At 35.8% G+C, this 15,205-nt stretch overlaps 1 protein-coding gene across 1 annotated transcript in view; it reads right to left on the bottom strand.

Annotated features, from left to right (window-relative positions):
- Positions 1 to 14,396, bottom strand: part of LOC110465086 (serine-rich adhesin for platelets-like) — a 33,947-nt gene extending 19,551 nt beyond the window's left edge. The window contains exons 1-3 of the mRNA XM_021520665.1: positions 14,098 to 14,396; positions 5,817 to 5,935; positions 5,496 to 5,574 (exon numbers count right to left, since the gene is read on the bottom strand). Of these exons, the coding sequence (XP_021376340.1) occupies positions 5,496 to 5,574; positions 5,817 to 5,935; positions 14,098 to 14,155 (256 nt within the window). The 5' untranslated portion in view covers positions 14,156 to 14,396. The remainder of the gene's footprint in view (positions 1 to 5,495; positions 5,575 to 5,816; positions 5,936 to 14,097) is intronic.
- Positions 14,397 to 15,205: the final 809 nt, after the last annotated feature.

The raw sequence follows: 15,205 nt of genomic DNA on the forward strand, positions 1-15,205 counted from the left end.
TTGATTCATCTATGAAAGGAAGTCTACATGTTATCATTGCACAATCTCCTTACCAATATAGACCAGCCATCCTCCCACTGAATTGTGCAATTTAACACTTTGGGGAGCTCGGATTAATCGCATTATAAGTAGCTTGTTCTAGCAGCCAATTGGTTCCTATATAAAATCAGGGCTGCTGAAACAGGAGCTACAGACTGCAATTGAGACATACTTCATAAATTTGATTTGTTAAATTATTAAGTTAATTGAAAGCTGTAAACAAATCATCGTAACTGCAGATTAATTTCTGTGCAATACGCAATTTCATTTGGCAGTGTAGTTAAAAGATGCATTTTTTTTTACTGAATTCTAGACTTATGTGTACCTGGTATACTTGGCTATACTGATTGTTGTTGTTGTGATGTGTAAGTGTTTCTTCATTTGAGATACATTGTACCGATAAAACTCAGTGGCCATGGCTCAAGTTTACCTCATTTCCGTATCAAAAGGAGCATAAATTGAGAGGGTCCCTATTTTTATTTAAGTTGGTACATGTAATGTGCTACAAGTGTTTTATCCTACATACCAATAAAGTAGGTCAAATAGAAAAACACTTTACATGTTTTAATTCAACAAACAATTACTATAGCTAAGTATATATACATGAGCTGCAAATATTTCCCTGTGACAGCAAAATTATGACAATGATGTGGACTAGATCCCATGTCAGTGTGGGGGCTCAAGGTCGGGGACAGTAATCAACACCACACATGTATTGATTTCACTGGTATTTCAACATGGACACAGTGTGTGTAGTATAGCTATACTGCAGCCAAGCATTATACATCCACCTTACACCACGTTTCAGGGACCACAGCTGTCTGTCATCAACACTAACTTCGTATCAATAAACTATTTATTATTTTTACGGCAGATGTATGCACATATCACTACCATCCTATCAATCATCTTCGATCTGAACCTTGTGTTTCAAAAATTAATCGATGAATTGTATTTCACTACAATGGCCAGTTATGATCAATGCCACTAGCTAGGAACCATGTGCCTACCATGTCTGTACAAGCACTAGTGTCCTATAAATATCTTATCATTCGAATACATACGCATACAAAATATGCTAATTTCAAGGAAAATAAATATCATCAATAGATGTAATCTTATTTCATGTGGGACTGCCTTTTCCAAGCTTCGTTACCTTTGGTATATATATGTATAAATGTGTATGATCATTAAAACTGAAAACAGACTCTACATGTCATGGGCTTTTAAAAGACCATCCTCAAATTGTATTCAACAAAAAGACTGATAATGTCAGCACATAACTTACAAACATTTTAAACAGAACCTTTATCTTAAGGTACCATTAATCAGCTGATCACGATGAAACTTGCAACATGATACAAAAGTATCTAGGATGTCGATCAATGAGTGCACGTGTTACTCGCAAAATCTCATTTAAAGTAGACAGGAGTTTGTCCATAAATACATGAATATAGATCAATGAGTGTTACTCGCAAAATCTCTACAATAACTTAATTATTCATTTAAAGTAGACAGGAGTTTGTCCATAAATACATGCATATAAGTAGAATTGAAATAATTGTGTGTGTACTAGGGGAGAGCTAAAGAACAAAACTGTTAGCACATAAATATTAACAAATCCTGTAACCTAATAAACATTCTTTTGAATTCAACAGGAGTGTTGTGAATGTGTTCAGTGTTCTGGGCATCATTTTGTATCTAATTAAATATAATTTATTAAATATAAGTAAAAGGACAATATTACAAATGCCTCAAATGATCTGGGCATCATTTTGTATCTGATTAAATATAAGTAAAAGGACAATATTATAAATGCCTCAAATGATCTGGGCATCATTTTGTATCTGATTAAATATAAGTAAAAGGACAATATTATAAATGCCTCAAATGATCTGGGCATCATTTTGTATCTGATTAAATATAAGTAAAAGGACAATATTATAAATGCCTCAAATGATCTGGGCATCATTTTGTATCTGATTAAATATAAGTAAAAGGACAATATTATAAATGCCTCAAATGATCTGGGCATCATTTTGTATCTGATTAAATATAAGTAAAAGGACAATATTATAAATGCCTCAAATGATCTGGGCATCATTTTGTATCTGATTAAATATAAGTAAAAGGACAATATTATAAATGCCTCCAGTGTTCTAAGCATCATTTTGTATCTAATTAAATATAAGTAAAAGGACAATATTATAAATGCCTCCAATGATCTGAGCATCATTTTGTATCGAAGTAAGAGGACTATTATAAATGTGTCCAGTGATTTGAGTATCAATGCCATCATTTTGTAACTAACAGGATCAATTGATCAGGACTATTATACAAAGCTCCGTCATTTGAGTATGGTTTTAAAGCTCGATCATTTGAGTATGGTTTTAAAGCTCCGTCATTTGAGTATGGTTTTAAAGCTCCATCATTTGAGTATGGTTTTGAAGCTCCGTCATTTGAGTTTGGTTTTACAGCTCCGTCAATTTAGTATGGTTTTGAAGCTCCATCATTTGAGTATGGTTTTGAAGCTCCGTCATTTGAGTATGGTTTTAAAGCTCCATCATTTGAGTATGGTTTTGAGGCTCCGTCATTTGAGTATGGTTTTGAAGCTTTGCATTTGAGTATGGGTTTGAAGCTCCGTCATTTCAGTATGGTTTTAAAGATTCGTCATTTGAGAATGGTTTTGAAGCTTTGCCTTTGAGTATGGTTTTGAGGCTCAGTCATTTGAGAATGGTTTTGAAGCTTAGCATTTGAGTATGGTTCTAAAGCTTCGTCATTTGTGTATGGTTTTGAGGCTCGGTCATTTGAGTATGGGCTTGAAGCTCCATCATTTGTGTATGGTTTTGAAGCACCGTCATTTGAGTTTGGTTTTAAAGCTCCATCATTTGTGTATGGTTTTAAAGCTTCGTCTTTTGAGTATGGTTTTAAATCTACGTCATTTGAGTATGGGCTTGAAGCTCCATCATTTGAGGATGGTTTTGAAGCTCTATCATTTGAGTATGGGCTTGAAGCTCCATCATTTGAGGATGGTTTTGAAGCTCCGTAATTTGAGTATGGTTTTGGGGCTCCGTCATTTGAGAATGGTTTTGAAGCTTAGCATTTGAGTATGGTTCTAAAGCTTCGTCATTTGTGTATGGTTTTGAGGCTCCGTCATTTTATTATGGTTTTGAAGCTTTGCCTTTGAGTATGGTTTTAAGGCTCCGTCATTTGAGCATGGTTTTAAAGCTCCATCATTTGAGTATTGGTTTGAAGCTCCGTCATGTGAGTATGGTTTTAAGGCTCCGTCATTTGAGTCTGGTTTTGAAGCTTTTCATTTGTGTCTGGTTTTAAAGCTCGAGCATTTGAGTATGGTTTTGAAGCTCCATCATTTGAGTATGGTTCTAAAGCTTCATCATTTGAGTATGGTTTTAAAGCTTCGTCATTTGAGTATGGTTTTAAAGCTTCGTCATTTGAGTATGGGTTTGAAGCTCCATCATTTGAGTATGGTTTTAAAGCTTCGTCATTTGAGTATGTTTTTTAAGATTACTGGACCATTATTTATGTGTTCAGTGTACATGTTCTGAGTCACATTTGGTGTTTATGTGACCTATTGACATGTGTCCGTTAGTACTGTGTACAAATGAACAGGTATCTGATCGTAGTGGACCAGCATTGACAGGATGTGGTGTGGGATTAATAATTGATCCAACAGCACTACCTTCCTACCAGTAACACAATCCCAAAAATCAATAAAATTTGGTTCTCCCATGTTAACCGGTGTCAGTGTAGGAGCTGCTAGTTGTTAAACAAAAATGTCTTGGAAATCATAATTTGAGAAAATGACGTCAGAACATAACATTTCAGTCTGCTTTTACGTCTGTATGTCTTAACAATGACCAAAATGTCACACTTCATCCACATGTACTACCTACACATATACGTCAGGAAAATTCATTATGAAAGATGCATAAAGTTTCATTTGAAAGAAGAAGAAAATATACCTTTTTCCTTAAAAGTTATTGTGTTCCCGATAATTTGCTTAGTCAATACAATTGTTGGTGGAATACAGATTTGCACAGATAATATAATAAGGCCAAACAAATTTGTGTTTCTGGTAACCTGACCTACCCCAGATTTTACTGCCGACCCTAGAAATTTTAATACCTACTTGTATCCAAGATTAATTTATAAGCCAGGCAAAGTTCATAGGCTATCTACTCATTAAAATGTACTTTCCTCCTGTTTGGGAGACTTTATTCATGACAAATAAATAGCCAAATGTAATGTGTGGAAATGCACTGTAAAATTTGAAATAAAGCAAAATATAAATTCACATAAATAAAACTATTCGCCTACCGACCGACCCTATTTTTTTCAGGCATGTTACCTGAAACAGCTATTTTTTCATTCGGCCTATAAAGGCACCATGGTTATATATACAACATGTATAAGTTTATGATTAGGCACCATTGTTATATATACAATGTATAAGTTTATGATTAGGCACCATGGTTATATATACAATGTATAAGTTTATGATTAGGCACCAAGGTTATGTATACAATGTATAAGTTTATGATTAGGCACCATGGTTATATATATACAATGTATAAGTTTATGATTAGGCACCATGGTTATATATACAACATGTATAAGTTTATGATTAGGCACCATGGCTATGTATACACTGTATAAGTTTACAATATGTATAAGTTTATGATTAGGCACCATGGTTATAAATACAATGTATAAGTTTATGATTAAGCTAAAAAACAGTTTGCTTGTGTACAAGGTCACAAGAAAATAAGTGTAGGTAGGGATTCATCTTTTAATCAACATTTATCAACCATTTTCTCTATTCTACATACATGTATGATGTACCAACCATACAGTAAATGACATTATAACCCACTAGCCTTTATCAAATCTGTCTAGGGTATATTCTGTATTTCACAGAGATGTGTATGCATTTATTATAAGGCTGGTGGAGCACAGAACAGACACTTCATACACCTGACTAATGACAGATGTGTTATGTATGTATTTGTTTACTTTGTACAAGGTGGTTGGAATACAGAATGCTGACGAATCTTATCTTATCGCCAACATACTGTAGATTTTTAAAATGTGGGCAGGTCCCATAGCATAAGCATCAGTCCAGGACTCAAATAACTGTGTTACAAAATCATGTTTTGTATGTTTATTTATTACAAGAGGTAAGAAATACAGAATGCTGACAAGCCTCATTGCCAAGATATAGTTGATTTTTCAAAATGTGGGCAAGCCAATTATTATTAATTGCATCAATTAAATGTACCTTCCCGTATTGTCAGGTAAAAAAAAACATCATTTCCACACTTTTTTAATGCAGTTCAAAACAATTTTGAACAGAACATTAACCAAAAGAGGTCTGTATTTTCCCCCTCAATTAATCATAACATATGTCAACAGATTCTCATCATCATCAACTCTACCTTTAATGGCCCGATGTAGTTTGTCCAAACATGTCTGGATGTGCATCCGCTCCAAAGCATCCGACTGCTGCCGCTTATCCTGTAAATACAACGGCCATGATCAGAGGGTCAGCGTAACCTCATCATCATCAAACTTTGTAACATGCACAGTGACAATCCATAACAATAAGTTCTACTGCATTCTAAAGTACAGAAAAAGACTTTTTATTTCCGATTTCTTAATTATCGTAAGCATAAACCATGTTGAGAAAGAGAGATCAATATACAATAAATAAAAGTGAGACTAGATGTACAAGCTCGTAATTATACAGCTTAACTTACATTCATGATGGCCATGCGGACGGCCTTGATGCTGTCATCCCAGTTTTTGTGCTGGGCAGCACGTCCGTGTAGTTTGTCCATCAGGAGAGACAGAGCAGGGCCCTTTTCTGCCACAGCATCTGTGATAATAAAAAATATTTGTAAGAACCATAATGTTAATAGCCTTCATATAAGAGTTGCATGAAATATACAATAATATAGATACATATAAAGTACACCAGAAACTTGTGTAATAATATCTTAAAAAAAATAAAAATTCAGAGAAATACTTGCAGGAGCTCCTATTTCAATGTGTGGCTGCAGGATCATTCTTGAAAAATACACTGGATAGTTATAATAGCCAATAACTATAAGGTATGTATATTGCGTTAGATAAAGCAACCCAACAAAAAAAACAGACAGGGCAACATCATATTTATTACATTTATATATACAGAAATCAGGCTACGCCATATCCCTGTATGTTTTTGACACATTGAAAACGTCTGGGATGCAATTTTGGCGACTGCTTCGCGTCCCGGGAAATTTTATTACATGCCTTAAAATCAGTCTGATATCAGTCCTTTTTGCGTCATTCTCGTTGGCGACACGAGTCCAGCAGTAAGAAAACAATGTTCAGGGATTCCCCCTTTCAGATCAATGTTATAATCGAGTTTCTAATGCTGTCGCTGATTGGTCAGTTTATTACGATGTCGGAATCTCTTCTGTCTACGTTTGTAAATCAGGGACATTTATGCGCTTATTAGAATATATACATGTCGGCAACACAGCAGAAAATAACAACATGGCAGAACCTGTGAAGAAAAAGGCAAGGACATTTAAACCAGAATGGTTGCAGTCATTTAAATGGCTATCGTATGTAAATGACGCTATGATTTGCCAGGTATGCACGTCGGCAAAATTGATGAATACTTTTGTTAGCAGCTGGTGTCAAGTCTCCTACGACCTTGAAACGATCCAAAAGGAGGACCTTAGATAGTAAGGCAGAGATGCTAACTCCTCCGATATTAGTGTAGTTAATCTGATTTTATGATAGAAAATCTGCTCTCTGAATTTTATTTACTTTTCTTCAATTTTTCTCTGGGTTTTTTTCCAGTTTACATCCCTGAAATATCTCTATGAATGCAAGACAATTGAGCAATAAGAAGGGCTGAAATGTCATCTCCTGGCAACTACAAAACGAAACAAAATCTGGGGGAGACCCCCCGTACCCCCCTTGCAAGATGGGGAGCTTGCTCTCATACTCTCCCCTTGGTGGCGGCACGGGTCTTCCACCCTCAACTAGGGCCTACAGCCCGGGGGACCCCACTTAATACTACACAAAAATATGGGAACCCCACTTATTTCACACTGAACGCAACCTCTGATATATATACATTAGCTGATTGAGCATAATTGTATAATAATCAACTCAAAAACACCAGCATCATCAAAATCACAAAACAGCAGCCTGAGCAGGCTGACATCTTTTCAACCTTGCTAGGAGCAGGTCTAATTACAGAGGGCTGGCATCACTACACACATGTTATAGGAACAGGGCTAACAAAGGGCTGGCACCACTACACACATGTTATAGGAACAGGGCTAACAGAGGGCTGGCACCACTATACACATGCTAGGAACAGCGCTAACAGAGGGCTGGCATCACTAAACACATGCTAGGAACAGGGCTAACAGAGGGCTGGCATCACTACACACATGTTAGGAACAAGGCTAACAGAGGGCTGGCATCACTACACACATGTTATAGGAACAGGGCCAACAGAGGGCTGGCACCACTACACACATGTTATAGGAACAGGGCTAACAGAGGGCTGGCACCACTATAAACATGCTAGGAACAGGGCTAACAGAGGGCTGGCATCACTACACCCATGCTATAGGAACAGGGCTAACAGGGGGCTGGCATCACTACACACATGTTAGGAACAAGGCTAACAGAGGGCTGGCATCACTACACACATGTTATAGGAACAGGGCTAACAGAGGGCTGGCACCACTATACACATGCTAGGAACAGGGCTAACAGAGGGCTGGCATCACTACACCCATGCTATAGGAACAGGGCTAACAGGGGGCTGGCATCACTACACACATGTTATAGGAACAGGGCTAACAGAGGGCTGGCATCACTATACACATGCTAGGAACAGGGCTAACAGAGGGCTGGCATCACTACTACTATACACATGTTAAAAGGAACAGGGCAAACAGAGGGCTGGCATCACTACACACATGTAAGGAACAGGGCCAACAGAGGGCGTGCACCACTACACACATGTTAGCAACAGGGCTAACAGAGGGCTGGCATAACTATACACATGCTAGGAACAGGGCTAACATAGGGCTGGCATCACTACTACTATACACATGTTAAAAGGAACAGGGCAAACAGAGGGCTGGCACCACTACACACATGTTATAGGAACAGGGATAACAGAGCGCTGGCATCACTACACACATGTAAGTAACAAGGCTAACAGAGGGCTGGCATCACTACTACTATACACATGTGAAAAGGAACAGGGCAAACAGAGGGCTGGCATCTCTACACACATGTTATAGGAACAGGGATAACAGAGCGCTGGCATCACTACACACATGTAAGTAACAAGGCTAACAGAGGGCTGGCATCACTACTACTATACACATGTGAAAAGGAACAGGGCAAACAGAGGGCTGGCATCACTACACCCATTTTAGGACCAAGGCTAACAAAGGGATGACATCACTACACACATGTAAGGAACAGGGCCAACAGAGGGTGTGCACCACTACACACATGTTAGCAACAGGGCTAACAGAGGGCTGGCATCACTACACCCATGTTGGGAACATTAACAGGACTAACAGAGGGCTGGCATCACTACACACATGTAATTAGGAACAAGGCTAACAGAGGGCTGGCATCACTACACACATTTTAGGAACAAGGCTAACAGAAAGCTGGCATTACTACACACATGTTTTAGGAACAGGGCTAACACAGGGCTGGCATCACTACACTCATGTTGGGAACATAAACAGGCCTAGGACTAACAGAGGGCTGGCATCACTACACATTTGTTAGGAGCAGGATAGTGGGCTGGAATCACCCACTAGTATATGTATAGACTTGTTCCTGGCCAATTTTTACTAGGACAGACTTAATTATGACATACATTTTTTGCAAAGCTTGAATTTGAATCCCATGACTCATCAAGATCAGAGTGAATGGCACTGACACGTTTGTAGATGTTTTTCTACATCATATAGATCTACAGTACTCTAGATGTTTGGCTGTCAGGGGGTTTGCCAGGTGTCCAAGGGAAGGTATTATCCAAATTTACTTCGCATGTAAACAGATGATTATTATTTAAATGAAACGATCATTTATTACTATAAAAATTTAATTACTTCAGATGGTGCCATGGGAAAAAAATCAAGTTTTAGCATAAACAAGTTTTTTTGCTATTTTTCAAGGAAAACTGATATTTTTCTTCCGATAGGTGCCAAATGTCAATAATTTTATTTATTTATGCAGAACCAATCATTTTCCCAAAATAGCTGGCAAAATCTCTGCCAATGATCTTTTTTAAAGGATACCTGCAAAAGATCTGTCAAGATATGAATAAATAATATAAATGTAGTTAAAAATACATGCTGGCTATTGCAGTCTTGCCATATTCTTCATTTTGAAAGATGTAGAAATTGGATGATGTATTACAGTTGCCCAGCTGATGAACCTCTAACGAGGTGAAATTGCTAGGGAGGTACTGTACTAAGAAGATGACCTAGATCTTGTCATTTGTTTTATATATACATGTGTATAATATTACAAATTATATATCATGTAGTATATAAGATTTCAAACATTATCACCTGTATTCCTACCTGGTTTCAATACATAAATTGGAATGGTAACGGAAATGTAAAATGGATTGAATACATTATAATAGAAGTAACCATAAGTATATCAGTTACAGAATAGGCTTTTTGGATATCATATAACATCAGGAAACCAGACAACCACCACTATATGATATTATGATAATGGAATCATTATAATTAAGGTCGGCGGGGATGTCAGCATGTACAAGTTTTGTGGGGATGGGAGTGAGGCTGGTGCCATGTCTTTCCGAAAATCAGTGATGGTGGCATACTAAATTGGATAGAATTGTAACTGTCTCAGTTTTTACATGTATATTGGAATAAATAAGTTGGTGTTATGCAGATTCAGATGTTCATACAAGTTAGCAGATTTTCTTTATAGAAAAAAAAAATGTATATATATATATATATATATAAGTAGTAGGTTAAAAAATGTCTTGATGGAGATACTGGAGAGTTGAACTGTCTTCACCCAATGAGACAATGGTGCAATATTTTGGCCTAAAAAAGAAGCAGCATAAATTAAGGGATATATATACTATGGGTGTGTTCATATCTCTCTGACCCTATACATGATCAGTGATCTCCTTGTTACAACGTTAACCAGCATCAGTTTATATCAGTAAGGACATTCTACAAAGCAGCATCCAGAAAGCAGTTTTATTGTCAGATTCCAGATTGACCCTGTAGCAACAAATCAATCAATAGCTAGGTCACTCAAGCATGTTATACAAACTGGTAGTGTTATACACATATGACCAGCATACACCAGATTATTATATTTCCACTTTAACTGGCTAGGGGCACACCTAGCTATCTCCACATACATCACATCATTTATCAATTTTCATGACACACAATCCACAACCAAATCATTTATGTGTATATGGTATCATAATCTTGTTGACTGAGGTTGAAATCTTGGGTCATTATTTTTTTCCCCATATTGTGAATATAATATGCGATATTTCTCCCGAGCCATTTTGGTTAAAGATTTAGAATCTTACCAAATTACTCTTTCTTCTAATGTAGAGATAATTACCTTGTTAAGTCCAACAAGTTCAATTAACCTTTCCTGTAATAATATGAGCTGTTTATCAGGAATTCTTAAATTGAGTTGTGAAGTAAACACAGGCTATGTAATTATTTTGATTTTTTTTAATTCTTAACAAATGAATTATTGATTTATTCGATCAAAGGAAACTAAAATTGCAAAATGCAAAAAATAACTTTAATCAGAATTTACATAATATTTAAATAAATATTGTACTGCCTGTTTGGCACTTAATAACAAATTAACAATCACAAAATAAAATATTAATGCTGATCCCAAATGACTCATTGAGTATCATGCTTTAATTGTAAGATGTTAATTAAGTTCAATGAGTCAATTACACATCAGCTAGATTTTATGTATAGATCTGTTAACCATTCATTAGCAAGACAGTTTTAAACGATCCATTCCATAAATCCATGTTTTCAGCCGGTTTAACTCAAGATGTTGTCACATTTATTTTTTATCAAATTATCCTGCTGATCTTACTACTAAAGATGTTATTCTTTCTAAAATTAAACCTTAGTATGCTAAACCACAGACAGAACACAGGTAGATTCAGCCTTTCAGGTTTGCTGTGTACATATGCTGTAGGATATTGACATCACCACAGACAAGTTTGTCCTTCCCAGCAGCAAACAGCAATATTTTCACATGTTGCAGCAATTTTTTTCAGTGAAAACTGTGACCAAATGTTGCTTAAACGGCCTTGTTTGAAAAAATGAACTCAGTTTCATCAATCTCCATGTTGTTTACACTTTGCATCATTCAAATGCTTGCTTGTAATTAATATTGACTAAGACTTATTTAAAGCTCCTAATATGCCTGAACATGGTAAAAAGTGAACAATATCAATCCACAAGCTAATGGGAAAACTTAGACATTTTAAAAAAACAGCTTTAAACAGATTTTTATCAACACATAATGTAAAGCATTATAAAACAAGTGATGGATAATGGAAATACCAGAAATCAATTCATTGATTCTGTGTCTGTAACATACAGTATATATATATATCATGACAGACAGCCTTGTGATCGTGATCATACATATGTACTGTCAACAACTGTATAAAAATAAAAATAAATTCCTGAATAAATAAAAAGATGTGTTTCACTCATTCACACCTGAAATTTCATAATGGACTATTCCAACCTTTGAATTGGAAGAGTTCAAATGTGTCTTTAGGGGGTAAATGAGTTAATGATAGGAATAAATTGTTTTACAGCTACACATACATTTCAAAAAATTTCTCCAATATTTCTTTTTAATTTCCAGTGGGACAAAAGATAATGTGGTGTAATTTAATTTATATATATCTCATGACATTTTTTTACTCGACAATACTGTCAAGTAAGTATACATTACTGAGCAAAATATTAACCAAACAAATGTGTTGCCCTGTCAATAGTGATTGGGACCAGAAAGTGTTTTATGGTATATTATTTTTTAATTTATTTATTCCTCTTGCAAGTGTCGATAATATGATTGTTGAAGGTTGCTAGGGTTTGAGTGCCCCAGCTCTGTTCAACACTGAACAAATGGTGTCATCACGCAGGTTGGCTATATATATACTACCATTCAACACAATTACGTACCTCAAATTTACAGCAGAGCAGACAGTTAGTTAGGATTGTTGTGTATTATTTCGATCTTGTATGAAATTTAAAAGTCACAAATTTAAGCACTATTTTGTACAGTGATGTATGTCACACATAAAGATATATATTACTTCATTTTGTGTGATCTTAATAATAATTATTAAGAGGATATATATATATAATTATATAGGAATTATATACATGCATATAATTTCAAGTTATGAATGACAAATTTCTGTATAATATATGCACATACATACAACTGTACTTTTCATATCCCATAACTTCTATATGTATATATATATACTTGATATATATTAGGGATGGTACAAAAAACTATTATGTACAATACATATTGATGACTTTTTTAGTCTCTGTGCGAGACATTTTCTACAATCGTACTGGACATTTATCATTTATATTGATATGCTTGAAGAAATGCATTCAAGTAAGGATTACTCCCTTTTTTTCAATTTGGCAATACAATCACTTTTATTTCATAAAACTACTAAAAAAATATTCTGAAAATTTAGTCAAGTGTAGAACGGATATCACGCACATGCAATAAAATTGTATGAAAACATTAAATATCATGAGATGATTATCCACATGTAGTATGTGCTAATGTTCCTAAATCACAAAAATAAAATAAAAATCCCATATAAAACACAGTTTGGTTCCTGTTTGTTATATAAATTTATCACCCAAACATATCAAGAGGAGACTATAATAATACATTAACTGTGACTGCATACACGTCCTTGATTGGTTTGTTTATATTATTACAGCACTTGTTTACAAATACAGCACATGTGTGTGGTGCCAGTACACTCAATAAGCCTGCTGGAATGACAGGTCACAATGCTGATAAAACTATACTGCTAAATAAAGACATCAGTTCATGGCCTCTGAGTGCCCTCAGGACATACAAGGAGTAATCTCACTGACCAGTGACCACACATATTTGTGAAAATGACAACAGCTATTGACGTCGTGTTGCTTCACATACATATCAATATTCCCCAAAGGTTTTCTGAGCAAGGAACATCAGTATGTAGTCATCCATCAACTAGATGACTTGAGGGGGATGACCACTTCACATTAATTATGTTAGTTTTCTCCCTTCTTATCTAAAACATGCATAATTTAGGGTGATAGGGTTCCAATTCAGGATGACCTACTTTTCACCCTTACTGCAGGTATTACCGGATATTTGACAGAAATAACGAACTCAATGGCCTGACTTACTAAGTCTGAACCTTTTAATTTCGAACCGTATACGTGACAAATAATTTGATAATACTAGTTAAATTGGGGAGAATTAAATAAAAAGCAGCATAATTTGTTAGGCGTGATATTACGATATGAAAGTGGAAACTTGTATCTGGTTACGGATGTGAATTTTGGCTCCTTCCCAGCATTTCTAGTGGTAGGAAAATATCAACGGTACCTTTCCATTTACTTCCTTCTTCACAGCGCTAACATCTCGTGATATTCATTCTTAACAAAGTGGTCAATTATTTGATCACACACATCACATTATAAATGGTAAGCGATTATAGTTCTAGGGAACATACGACGAAATGAAAACGAAACGCGAAACTGAAATATTTGTTGACAAAGGGGTGAGGGTAGCAAGAGTACGCTGATCATTCTTCTGTCGTAATAAATGCCGAGATGCAAAAGTCAAAAACCAATTGTAATATATTTAGAAGTGTAAATGCAAGATACATTTATGAAATTAGCAGATGCATACCTGTACTATCTCCATGATTATCCCAGCTACTGGGGGTATCCCCCAATGCGGCTGCCATCTTTGATTTTTCTACATTCGATAGCGGCCTCTTGTAGCGATGTTTTACACACACACACACGGCTACATCATTGTTACCGTGTAGAATGTAACATTTCCGCCATATTCTGTTAAATTTGATTACAAGCACACTCCCTAGAAGTCTAAGGTTTTCTAGTATCCATGGCTAAGATGGTGCAGTAGATGCACCTCATAGAAAATAAATGGGTTCTATCGGGGTCAGTGAAACGCAATCGGGTTGGCTGGTTCTTGTTGACGTCACATAGGTTAATACATATTTAGGAATGACGTTTATAATATTTATTTGAAACGAAATAGAAAAATATGTTTCTACATGATCTGCGAGAATCGATAAAGAGCCACACGAAAAATATGCGAACATGTTAGGCCCGGATAAACTATGCAACACATTTTCATATTTCCATTCACAAACATTAATGACTCATTTTCTCAGATTTGCAACTCTGTATATATTATTATTGACTGGTCCTTATGGAAAGCAAATTTTAACATGTATTACCACGGAATTAGATAACATCTAATCTAATTCCGTGGTATTACCTAAGCACTTTTTATGACAGGCGTCAAATTACTTTGAAAATCAATTAAACGATTGAATAATTTTGAAACTAAGTTAAAGGAACGAGTGATCTTTTTTGGTTTAGTAGCGCCGACTGATGTATATAACAAGTACATGACTTTCATCTTATGAGTATGGTCTCCGAGTTAGGAGGATGTTCTGGATTTCGAGTCACGCGGGTACCCGGGTCTCGAGTTACAGAAATACGTGATACATCTAATGTCCTGTCATGCATGAATTCATCCGAGCTTAGATTGTTTAACCATTCACCAACAAGTAACGAGACATTTCCCATGCACTAACCTTCATAAAGGTTATACATATACCCATCATATTGTATTGTATACATAACAAGACATACCTACCTATACCCATCATAGTATTGTATACGTAACAAGACATCCCTATCTATATCCACCATATCGTATTGTATACGTAACAAGACATCCCTACCTATACCCATCATAGTAT

The sequence above is a fragment of the Mizuhopecten yessoensis genome, unplaced genomic scaffold (genome assembly GCF_002113885.1).
Source record: "Mizuhopecten yessoensis strain PY_sf001 unplaced genomic scaffold, ASM211388v2 scaffold11053, whole genome shotgun sequence".
Classification (NCBI taxonomy): domain Eukaryota; kingdom Metazoa; phylum Mollusca; class Bivalvia; order Pectinida; family Pectinidae; genus Mizuhopecten; species Mizuhopecten yessoensis.